This window comes from Stegostoma tigrinum, chromosome 14 (genome assembly GCF_030684315.1).
Source record: "Stegostoma tigrinum isolate sSteTig4 chromosome 14, sSteTig4.hap1, whole genome shotgun sequence".
NCBI lineage: Eukaryota > Metazoa > Chordata > Chondrichthyes > Orectolobiformes > Stegostomatidae > Stegostoma > Stegostoma tigrinum.
In genome coordinates, this window is record NC_081367.1 from 73,085,587 (window position 1) to 73,098,402 (window position 12,816).

At 44.1% G+C, this 12,816-nt stretch overlaps 2 protein-coding genes across 3 annotated transcripts in view; one reads left to right on the forward strand and one right to left on the reverse strand.

Annotated features, from left to right (window-relative positions):
- The window catches only part of LOC125457618 (procollagen C-endopeptidase enhancer 2-like), a 53,935-nt gene that overhangs the window by 26,944 nt on the left and 14,175 nt on the right, over positions 1–12,816 (forward strand). For both annotated transcript variants that reach the window (XM_048542103.2, XM_048542104.2), the window contains exons 5-6: positions 9,158–9,294; positions 11,176–11,324. In XM_048542103.2, coding sequence (XP_048398060.1) covers positions 9,158–9,294; positions 11,176–11,324 — 286 coding nt within the window. The remainder of the gene's footprint in view (positions 1–9,157; positions 9,295–11,175; positions 11,325–12,816) is intronic.
- The window catches only part of trpc1 (transient receptor potential cation channel, subfamily C, member 1), a 110,733-nt gene that overhangs the window by 816 nt on the left and 97,101 nt on the right, over positions 1–12,816 (reverse strand). The window lies entirely within an intron of this gene.

Sequence of the window (12,816 nt, forward strand, 5' to 3'; positions counted from 1 at the left end):
ACTACATCAATGAATTCCATAGATTAGCCATTTTCTGGCAGAAGAAATTCCTGCTTATCTCTGTTCCAGAGGGTCATCCTTTCATTCTGAGCCTGAGCCTAGTCTCTCCTACTTGTGGAAACATCTTCTCCATGTCCACTATATCCAGGCCCCTCTGTTGGTATTCTGTAGGTTTCAATCAGATCCCTTTTCATCCTTCTAAACTCCATTGAGTACAAATTCAGAGTTCTCAATTGCACCTCACATAACAAGCTCTTTGGAGAGCCAGGATCATACTTGAAAACCTCCGTTGGATCCCCTCCGAGGCCAGCGCATCCTTCCTTCGATATGGCGTCCAAAACTGCTCACAATATTCCGAGCACAATCTGACCACAGTCTTATACAGCTTCAGCAGTACATCTCTGCTGTTGTAATCTAGCCCTTTGAAATGAATGCTAATATCGGCAGTAGTGGTGGCAGTGGTATCAAGAACAGATAGCAGAGCAAGATAAGCAGAGGACTCATCGAAGACTTGTGAACTTTTAACTTATTCCTTTATTTTCCTAGTTTAAACTATGAAAGACATTAATGAAAACTATGACCTATGAAGTAATGCTTAACTTTTTAACTCTTGTTTCTCTTACTACCTTGTACCTCAACTTTTTTTGTACCTAGATACCTGGGTACCTAAGATGGGCCTATGTGTGGCGACATTATAAACTTTTCACTATACTCCTGTACTTCTTTATCTGAGTACACACTACAATGAAATCTAAAATCGAAATATTATAAAATTATCCTTCCTAGCTGCCAACTGAACCTGCATGTTATCCTGAGAGAATGCTGAATTAAGTCTCCCAAGTCCCTCTGTGCTTCATTTCAGAAGCCTTTCCCCATTTAGAATCTAGTCTATGCTTCTTCTCCCCACCAACATGCATGACCTCACATTTATTCACATTGTATTCCATCTGCCCCTTCTTTGTCCATTCCCCTAGCCTCTTCAAGTCCTTTGTAGCCTCCTCACTTCCTCAACACTACTTGATTCTCTACTTACCTTTGTGTCATTTACAAATTAGCGACAATACTCCTACTTCCTTTGTCCAGATCATTAATGTATGACGTGAATGGTTGTGGTCTCAATACTGATCCCTCAGAACTCCATTAGTCACCAGCTGCCATCCTGAAAAAGATCTCTTTATCTCTACTCTCTGCCTTCTGCCCTCAGCCAATCCTCTATGAATTGCCAGTGCATTGCCCCTAATACCATAGGCTGTTTCCTTATTTAGCTGCTTCCAGTGCGTGACCTTGTCAAAGGCTTCTGGAAATCCAAATAGATCACATCCACTGGCTCTTCTTTGTCTAACTTGGTCATTATCCCCTCAAAGAACTCTTAACAGGTTTGTCAGACAGGACCTCTACTTGATGGAGCCACGCTGACTCGGCCCTGTTTTACTATGCCATAAAATTCTAACAGGACCGGACAGGATAAATACAGCAATGATGTTCCCCATGACCAAGGAGTCTGGAAACAGAGGTCACAGTCTCAGAATATGAGGCAGGTTATTTAGGACAGAAATGAGGAGAAATTTCTCTGCCCAGAGTGCAGTTGAGATTAAAAATTGTATCTTTTCAAGAAGAGCTTAGAGAAGGTTCATGGGGCTCAAAGGATCAAAGGGTTAAGGGAGAAATTAGGGACAGGGGACTAAGTTGGATGATCAGCCATGTTCATATTGAATGGTCAAGCAGGCTCAAAGGGCCTAATAGCCTGCTCCTGTTCATGTTTTCCATGTTTCTGAATTTCACATGAGCCTTGAGTCTGGAATTTCTTTCTTGATTTGATGTTTTTGGGCAGCAGTGGGATGAGTGTTGGCATCTTGACGAACATTCCTAACCTTAAAAATCAGTTTAGTGTTTGCTTGTCAGAGTGATGGAATGGCAAAAAGTTCACTGAAGAATGGAAGAAGTGAGTTTAAAAAAGCCAAATAAGAAACTGGCAAAAATTCAGAATCCTCTTTTGGTTTACATTTTTCAAGCATGTTGCTGCGTTTTTGATTATGGAGTAACCCTGTACCATGTTACTTGGATGAAGAATGTGGAAAACAAAGCTTCAAAGGAGGATGTGGCAGTCATTCACTGGTATTTTTACGACCAAAGATGTAGGCCAAGCAAGTCTCTATCCATGTGATGATGGAACAAAAAGGAAATGTAATCAACTTGACCAGCTACGCAGCTGGTGTAGGAGGGAGGGCTTCAGATATAGAACATAGAACATAGAACAGTACAGCACAGAACAGGCCCTTCAGCCCACAATGTTGTGCCGACCATTGATCCTCATGGATGCACCCTCAAATTTCTGTGACCATATGCATGTCCAGCAGTCTCTTAAATGACCCCAATGACCTTGCTTCCACAACTGCTGCTGGCAACGCATTCCATGCTCTCACAACTCTCTGCGTAAAGAACCTGCCTCTGACATCCCCTCTATACTTTCCACCAACCAGCTTAAAACTATGACCCCTCGTGCTAGCCATTTCTGCCCTGGGAAATAGTCTCTGGCTATCGACTCTATCTATGCCTCTCATTATCTTGTATACCTCAATTAGGTCCCCTCTCCTCCTCCTTTTCTCCAATGAAAAGAGACCGAGCTCAGTCAACCTCTCTTCATAAGATAAGCCCTCCAGTCCAGGCAGCATCCTGGTAAACCTCCTCTGAACCCTCTCCAAAGCATCCACATCTTTCCTATAATAGGGCGCCCAGAACTGGACGCAGTATTCCAAGTGCGGTCTAACCAAAGTTTTATAGAGCTGCAACAAGATCTCACGACTCTTAAACTCAATCCCCCTGTTAATGAAAGCCAAAACACCATATGCTTTCTTAACAACCCTGTCCACTTGGGTGGCCATTTTAAGGGATCTATGTATCTGCACACCAAGATCCCTCTGTTCCTCCACGCTGCCAAGAATCCTATCCTTAATCCTGTACTCAGCTTTCAAATTCGACCTTCCAAAATGCATCACCTCGCATTTATCCAGGTTGAACTCCATCTGCCACCTCTCAGCCCATCTCTGCATCCTGTCAATGTCCCGCTGCAGCCTACAACAGCCCTCTACACTGTCAACGACACCTCCGACCTTTGTGTCGTCTGCAAACTTGCTGACCCATCCTTCAATTCCCTCGTCCAAGTCATTAATAAAAATTACAAACAGTAGAGGCCCAAGGACAGAGCCCTGTGGAACCCCACTCACCACTGACTTCCAGGCAGAATATTTTCCTTCTACTACCACTCGCTGTCTTCTGTTGGCCAGCCAATTCTGTATCCAAGCAGCTAAGTTCCCCTGTATCCCATTCCTCCTGACCTTCTGAATGAGCCTTCCATGGGGAACCTTATCAAATGCCTTACTGAAGTCCATATGTAGATAATTGAGATGCCTTCTGGGGAAGGTGGGACCTGTACAAGAAGGACGGGTTGCATCTGAACTGGAAGGGGACCAATGTCCTGGGTGGAAGGTTTGCTCGAGTAGTTCGAGAGGGTTTAAACTAGTATGGCAGGGGGGTGGGAACCTGAGCTGTATACCGGAGGTGAGCGTTGATGCAGGTGAGGCAGTAGCAAGAGGTAGACCAGCTAGTGGGAAGGATTTTCCTGGGAAGGAACCAAGGGATCGGTTAAAGTGAGTTTGCTTTAATGCAAGGAGTATCAGGAATAAAAGTGATGAACTTAGAGCATGGATCAGTACCTGGTGCTATGATGTTGTGGCCATAACAGAGACATGGGTTTCTCATGGGCAGGAATGGTTGCTGGATGTTCCAGGGTTTAGAGCATTTAAAAAGAATAGAGAGGGGGGAAAAAGAGGAGGGGGTGTAGCACTACTAATCAGAGAGGGTATCACAGCTACAGAAGCTTCCTTTGTCGAGGAAGATCTGCCTACTGAGTCAGTATGGGTGGAAATTAGGAACAGCAAGGGAGTAGTCACCTCGTTAGGGGTTTACTACAGGCCCCCCAATAGCAGCAGGGAGATTGAAGAAAGCATAGGTCGACAGATTTTGGAAAAGTGTGCACGCAGTAGGGTTGTTGTAATGGGTGACTTTAACTTTCCTAATATTGATTGGAACCTCCTTCGAGCAGAAGATTTGAATGGAGCTGTTTTTGTAAGGTGTGTTCAGGAGGGTTTCCTAACGCAGTACGTTGACAGGCCGACGAGGGGAGAGGCCATTCTAGACTTGGTGCTCGGAAACGAGCCGGGGCAGGTATCAGATCTTGTGGTGGGAGAGCATTTTGGTGATAGTGACCATAACTGCCTCACATTCTACATAGCTATGGAGAAGGAGAGGATTAGGCAAAATGGGAGGATATTTAATTGGGGAAGAGGAAACTATGATGCGATTTGACACGAGTTAGGAAGCATGGACTGGGAGCAGTTGTTCCATGGTAAGGGAACTATAGACATGTGGAGACTGTTTAAGGAACAGTTGTTGGGAGTGATGAGTAAATATGTCCCTCTGAGACAGGCAAGAAGGGGTAAGATAAAGGAACCTTGGATGACGAGAGCGGTGGAGCTTCTTGTGAAAAGGAAGAAGGTAGCTTACATAAGGTGGAGGAAGCTAGGGTCAAGTTCAGCTAGAGAGGATTACATGCAGGCAAGGAAGGAGCTCAAAAATGGTCTGAGGAGAGCCAGGAGGGGGCACGAGAAAGGCTTGGCAGAAGGAATCCGGGAAAACACAAAGGCATTTTACACTTACGTGAGGAATAAGAGAATGGTCAAAGAAAGAGTAGGGCCAATCAGGGATAGCATAGGGAACTTGTGTGTGGAGCCTGAGGAGGTAGGGGAAGCCCTAAATGAGTTTTTTGCTTCTGTCTTTACGAAAGAAACGAACTTTGTAGTGAATGAAACCTTTGAAGAGCAGGTGTGCATGCTGGTATGGATAGAGATAGAGGAAGCTGATGTGCTGAACATTTTGTCAAACATTAAGATTGACAAGTCGCCAGGCCCGGACCAGATTTGTCCTCGGCTGCTTTGGGAAGCGAGAAATGCAATTGCTTCGCCACTTGCGAAGATCTTTGCATCCTCGCTCTCCACTGGAGTTGTACCTGAGGACTGGAGAGAGGCAAATGTAATTCCTCTCTTCAAGAAAGGAAATAGGGAAATCCCCGGCAATTATAGACCGGTAAGTCTCACGTCTGTCGTCTGCAAGGTGTTAGAAAGGATTCTGAGGGATAAGATTTATGACCATCTGGAAGAGCATGGCTTGATCAAATACAGTCAACACGGCTTTGTGAGGGGTAGGTCATGCCTTACAAACCTTATCGAGTTTTTTGAGGATGTGACTAGAAAAGTTGATGAGGGTCGAGCTGTGGATGTGGTGTATATGGACTTCAGTAAGGCATTTGATAAGGTTCCCCATGGTAGGCTCATTCAGAAGGTCAGGAGGAATGGGATACAGGGGAACTTAGCTGCTTGGATACAGAATTGGCTGGCCAACAGAAGACAGCGAGTGGTAGTAGAAGGAAAATATTCTGCCTGGAAGTCAGTGGTGAGTGGGGTTCCACAGGGCTCTGTCCTTGGGCCTCTACTGTTTGTAATTTTTATTAATGACTTGGATGAGGGGATTGAAGGATGGGTCAGCAAGTTTGCAGACGACACAAAGGTCGGAGGTGTCGTTGACAGTGTAGAAGGCTGTTGTAGACTGCAGCGGGACATTGACAGGATGCAGAGATGGGCTGAGAGGTGGCAGATGGAGTTCAACCTGGATAAATGCGAGGTGATGCATTTTGGAAGGTCGAATTTGAAAGCTGAGTACAGGATTAAGGATAGGATTCTTGGCAGCGTGGAGGAACAGAGGGATCTTGGTGTGCAGATACATAGATCCCTTAGAATGGCCACCCAAGTGGACAGGGTTGTTAAGAAAGCATATGGTGTTTTGGCTTTCATTAACAGGGGGATTGAGTTTAAGAGTCGTGAGATCTTGTTGCAGCTCTATAAAACTTTGGTTAGACCGCACTTGGAATACTGCGTCCAGTTCTGGGCGCCCTATTATAGGAAAGATGTGGATGCTTTGGGGAGGGTTCAGAGGAGGTTTACGAGGATGCTGCCTGGACTGGAGGGCTTATCTTATGAAGAGAGGTTGACTGAGCTCAGTCTCTTTTCATTGGAGAAAAGGAGGAGGAGAGGGGACCTAATTGAGGTATACAAGATAATGAGAGGCATAGATAGAGTTGATAGCCAGAGACTATTTCCCAGGGCAGAAATGGCGAGCACGAGGGGTCATAGTTTTAAGCTGGTTGGTGGAAAGTATAGAGGGGATGTCAGAGGCAGGTTCTTTACGCAGAGAGTTGTGAGAGCATGGAATGCGTTGCCAGCAGCAGTTGTGGAAGCAAGGTCATTGGGGTCATTTAAGAGACTGCTGGACATGTATATGGTCACAGAAATTTGAGGGTGCATACATGAGGATCAATGGTCGGCACAATATTGTGGGCTGAAGGGCCTGTTCTGTGCTGTACTGTTCTATGTTCTATGTTCTAGAAATGACACACCTGCCAGCCAAGTGGACTTGAACACAAATCTTCTGGTCCAGAAGCAGGGACATTACCAACACACCACATGAGATATTGAAGTTGTAGCAGTACTTGCAGGCAATGAACTTCACCAGGGATACCGTTTTCTATACCATGTGCTGAAATCTCTTATAAACACCCCACCTTTAACATGTCAGCACTCGGGATTATATAGTGAACATACAACGCCCCTGAACTGCATGATTATTGCAGGCTATGTTTGGAGATGTTGGCACTTTGTTTTTGAAAAACGCAGCGACTTGTCAACTGGGATACCCTGAAGGAAGCAGATCCAATAGTAACTTTCAGTCAGGATTAAAGTTGGCTGGATGGTAGGTTTGCTTTGCAGAGTGATGTCAACAGCGTGACATGAGGTTACCATGAAGGACCGTCCTTTTCCACCTCTTCTGCTCACCTGAGGCATGGTGATCCTTAAGTTAAACTACCATCAATCATCTCTGTTTAAGGAGAGAGCAGCCCAATGGTCTGGTAGGACTGTGGTGACTTTACTTCACATACATACTTGAAAGGGAAATGAAAACATAGGGTGACAGGGGACGTGAGATTAATTGGATGACCCTTCCAAAGAACTGGCATAAGCATGATGGGTTGAGTGGCCTCCTTCTGTACTATAGCAATACAATGCTTAAGGAATCTGTGTTGCACAGATATATCAGACCTGCTGGGGTTTATTTCTTTTGGATATGGCAGGCATTGCAATCTCAGTTAAGACCTGTAACTTTTTATGTTTTAAAAAAAATTCTTAAATCCCCAGTTATTTGCTGAAAGAATGAAACTCCGAGAATTTAATATTTAAAGCACAATACTTTTTTAACCATAGCACAGTTAAAACAAAGCAGACACTAAATAATATATTGGATAACTGCATATACACTCAGACTCAGGATCAACATAAATTAAACCTGAATTAAAAGCCAAATTATGGTTAATTTAAAAATGATAAATATACATTAAATGACAAATGCAACTAATCTCGTGGATTGGCCCAGCAACCCATTCTTCATATTTTCCGATAATCTCAGTCAGAGTCCTTCAACAGTCTTGTCTTCATCACTAGGAATTTCAGGTGCTCTCCTAATAGGATTTGGCCTGATCCCCAGTAGACAGAAGTACACAATCGCCCTGGGTTCCATAAGTATCATCTTCACCAAAAATGGCTCGTGTCTGCAAAATTTCCTCCTCCTGGATAATGTAAAACCACCAGCAGTATCTTCAAATGACTTCATTTTAGTCTATTCTGAACTACTGGATCCAGCCTTAGCTATCCCATATCACTGGGATCATCATCTGAAGCTGGAGTGCTCCATGTTTTTCTATATGGTTTCAACCAGGTTTGGTCAACCCAGCAACAGAAAGTAATGGAGGAACTCGGCAGATCTGGCAGCATTTGTGGAGAAAACTTCAAGTCTATGACCCTTCTTCATAACATTTCTTGAGTTTATTCACTCTGCGGGCCATGAATCTTGGAATTCTTTACCCAGAATGCTGTGGAGGTTCTGTCATTGAATGCATTCACAGCAGAGATTGATATATTTGTATACATTTGATATATTAAAACCATCAAGGAATAGTGTGGGCAAATGGTATTCAGGTAGAAAATAAGCCATTATTTAGCTGAATTGTAGAACAGGGTGGAGGGATTGATTAGCCTATATTCCTTTTATTTTCTGTCTCCTTTCTTTTCCTTTTCAATTAGGTTCTCTCTTTAAAGCCTTGAAATGATGGATTCTATCACACTAGTAGATCTGTTTCCCTAGGAGCTTTCATCACCATCATGACATATGTTGGAATTGTATGGAAAGGAAGCTTTCCCAAAGTACAGAGAGACATAGAGAGCTTTACTGTATACTGTGCTGTATCTGAATTGGGAGTGTTTGGTGACAGTGTGAAAGGAGCCTTACTTTCAGTTTAAAAGAGACATTTATTGTCTCAATGTGCCCTTTTTAATCAATATTGACCAGTTTTACAAGAATTTTACTCATTCATTGTGTAGCTTGATTGTGGTCAGTGCACCAATGTACATTCTTATTACACAAAAAGTAAAATACCATGGATGCTGGAGAAACTCAGAAATCAGGCAGCATCTGTGATTTGAGTCTGGAGGGCTGTAGGGTCCCCGAGCGGAAAATGAGGCATTATTCTTTCTCCACCTATCATTTACTCCTTACCCCCTCTCCCCACCCTATCCTCTGCATATAAACTGACGTTTTCCTAGCTCCATCAGTTCTGAGGAAGGATCACCGGACCCAGAACATCAACTCTGATTTTTCTTCACAGATGCTGCCTGACCCGCTGACCTTTTCCAGCAACCTCTGTTTTTGTCCATTATCTAAATCATTTGTTGTCATTATGTAACCACTTTCAAAATGGTTGTTGACAAATGACACTAATTGACAGTGGATTGTATTAGGAGTAATGGGTGTTTGCATATCAATGACTTGCATTCTATTGAAAGTTAATAATGCATTGTCTGACTAAATAATAAATAGGATTATAGTTTGAGCTCAGTAAGCATTGAAGATCTTATAAAAATATTAACACCGCAGTTGACTTGTGTGCAGAACCAGTATCCAGAATTTGATATTCATTGCTTTCCACCTTTCACAGATAATTGAATTAAAGTTTGAGAAGTTTGATGTTGAAAGAGATAACTACTGTCGGTATGATTACGTTTCTGTATTTAATGGTGGTGAAAATGACGAAGCAAAACGGATTGGAAAATACTGTGGCGACAGTCCTCCTGCGTAAGTGATGTCACATTTAGTTTTGTACATGTTATTGTTTCTTTTGTCACAGAATCATAAGAGTTCTCTGGTACAGGAGGCACTTTATGGTCTGCATCAGTTCTCTCCAAGAGCAGTTCAGCCTGTCTCGCTCCTCTGTTCTTTTCCCATGACACTTCAAATTTTGTATCTTCAGATCTCTGTCTAATTCCTTTTTAAATCTGCTTCCACACTTGTGAAGTCAATTCTAAATATTAATCACTTGTTGCACAAAAAAACTTGATCATTTTGCCATTGATTTAAAAAAACATGATAAATCTGCCCCCTAGATTTCTACCCCTCCAACAAAGGGAACAGTTTCCTCCTATCTACTTCTGGCTTCTTCGTGATTTTAAACATCTTTCTCAAAAGTCCTCTCGACCTCCACTAAGGAGAACAATCCAAATGAGATGGTGGCATAGTGGTAATACCATTGAACTAGTAATTCAGAGAACCAGGCTAATATTTCAGGAACATGGGTCCAAATACCACCAGCTGCTGTTAGGTAAACACTTTGCTCCTTCTCACTGACTCATTCGCTTGCCGATCCCACTTCTGCAAGAGTTGGGAATGCAAACTTGATTGTCTGTCTGACGTGAGATAACAAGGTGTAGAGCTGGATGAGCACAGCAGGCCAAGGAGCATCAGAGGAGCAGGAAGGCTGACGTTTCTGGCCTAGACCCTTCTTCAGAAATGCCCGAAACGTCAGCCTTCCTGCTCCTCTGCTGCTTGGCCTGCTGTGTTCATCCAGCTCTACACCTTGTTATCTCAGATTCACCAGCAGCTGCAGTTCCTACTATATGTCTGACATGTAAGTTATCTTACTATTAAAACTGTTTTGTTATTGCTGAATAATTATTTTGGAAATGTGAAGAAAATGTGTGTCAGTAGAGATGGCAGTTGATAGATTTCCAGTAATCCTGTATTCATGGCTAGAACTGTGTACTCAGTGACCCCTGATCCTGGCTGTGATCATTCAGAAAGAGGGGGAATGTCATTCATACTACTGTCAAATGTCTGCTAGATGCTAAAAGAAGAAAGAACTTTCAGGGATCCATCACTCATTATTTGGCCAAGGAATCATGCATGGCACTCAGGAATTTGAACAAATCCCTTTATGTGGATTGGAGTATGGTTTTCTGTGTTACTAACAGGGTTCTTTTGGGGTCTTCTGGTGCAATTAAAGGGCTTCAGGGGATTAGATTCCTGGAGTGGGGGAGGTCTTAGCGGCCTTGGGAGAGGATTCTGAGGCTTGTTCTGAGAGTGGAGGAAATGGGAGCCTATGAACCTTATTATAAGCTGGGGATAGGGTTGGTGGGGTCGGGGGGGGGGGGGGGTGTGCAGGAGGGGGCGGGTGAAATATGAAGCATTTGGAGAACTAGAGTGAGGGACGAAAGGCCACATGGGACAGGGGGTAAAAAAAGCACGAGGGGCAGGTCAGCACCTTAGGTGTGGAGATTGGAGAGTTCATTGCACAGCACGTAGACACACCAAGTTGTTATTTGAATGTAGCTGTTGGACTCTCCAGGCTGTCTCAAACCCTGGGCACCAGAGTTAAATTCACAACCTTGAGTAGGAATGGGAAATCATGATCATATTTAAAGCACTAACCCACTTTCTCCGAGTGAGTGAGTTGCCCAACTACCTCCTGCCTTAGTACAGCCAGAAATTTGTGGGATGGGAGTGTTGAAGACAGTTTTTTAGGTTGGCAATCTGACATTTTAGACTTTAGCCTGACCATAATCCACCTTGTATTTTTGGCTTAAAACTGTCTGCAGTTATCATGATAAATTATTGCTTAACTTGTCACTTTGCGTTACAAACTCAATTCATTGTGCTCCTCTTTCCTTTGCTGTGGGCTAGGCCAGTTCTATCCCAGGAAAATGAAATTGTCGTGCAGTTTCTTTCGGATCTCAGTGTCACAGCCGATGGGTTTCTGGCTCATTACAAATTCAGGTCGAAAAAATTTCTCAGCACAACAACTTCTCCAGTCACAGCTGTAGTGACAACAAGTGAGTAGCCGGCTAAGTTATTTCTAAATATTCAAAGACATCAATGTTGAGAAACAGGAAAGTGTTCAAATGTTCTGGGATCTCATTATACACTAAGCTCCTTCATTGACAAACCATTCAATAAAGCTCTGAGCCTCCGCGAAGCAGGCAGCGAATTATATACTGATTTTGGGTCACCTTACCTAGAATATTCACTCGTAGCAGAAGATGCACAATATTGGCTGGAGTACCTCGTGCTCATGGATTTACCTCACCATTAAAGAGGCAACATTTCTACCATGCTTCCTGGTGTAGCTTGTTTCTTCAATTACGCAGATCAGGGAAAAATCCGTATACAACCTAATCTTTGCAATAAATTCTCAGTAAAGTTGTTTCCCTGAATTTTCATTTATTGATCAGAACTTGTAGGTTGCTGTGCTTTGTGTTCATCAAAGTGAGATGAATGAGAAAGTAGCTCACTTCCAATTTAAGAATAACTGAAAAACTGTTGAATTAGCTTTATTGTCATTGTACTTACATGAGTACAATGAAAAGTTTACAATTCACCACTTATGATACCATCTTGGGTATGAAAGTACCTACGTATGTAATCTTTGTACAAAACAGAAAACTAAAGAAAACAAAGTTTTTCAAAAAGTAGAAAAACAAAGGAAAGTTCAACAACGCAGACCACAAGCGCCTAGCCATGCAGTGCTCACACTTCTCACAAGGGCTAACCCTTGCCGTGCCCCAGACTGCCTGCTGCTGCCTTGCAGCCTGTTCCAACTCCCACTGCTGGCCTCGGGGCTGCCTGTTCCCGCTCGGGGCTGTCTGTTCCCCCTCTCACCACCTCGGGGCTGCCTGTTCTCCCCCGGCCACCTCGGGGCTGCCTGTGTTCTCCCCCGCCCCCCTCGGGTTGCCTGTGTTCTTCCCCCCTCTCGCCACCTCGGGGCTGCCTGTGTGACCCCCACCCCCAGCCGCCTCGGGGCTGCCTGTGTGACCCCCACCCCCAGCCGCCTCGGGGCTGCCTGTGTTCTCTCCCCCCCCCCCCCCCCCAACCCCCTCGCCGCCTCGGGCTGCCTGTGTTACCCCCTCTCGCTGCCTCGGGCTACCTGTTCCCGTGCTGTCTGCCATTCAGAATGACTACCATCAATGCTGGGGACTCTCTTGCTGCCATACCAGGCTCATCCTCCCAGCACTGGCTCAAACTCCTCCGCACCCCACAACCCCGCCCCTCAGAGAAGGTAATTAGACTGAAGTAAGAAGAAAAAAGTAGTGAAAGAAGGAAGAAAAAGTGAAAGTGGATGGAGCAGGCAAGCCCCGAGCAGGACCCTGCACTCTGTGTGTTGCTACTCTGCTGTCTCCATCTTGAAAATCTTGAATGTGATAGTAGTCAATTGTATACCAAGTTGTTGATGCTATTATAGACATTGGTATTTTCCTATTCAATTACTTTGATATTTCATACATACATATGGAGCACACCGCTCAGTACCTTGACCTGCCCCTTGAC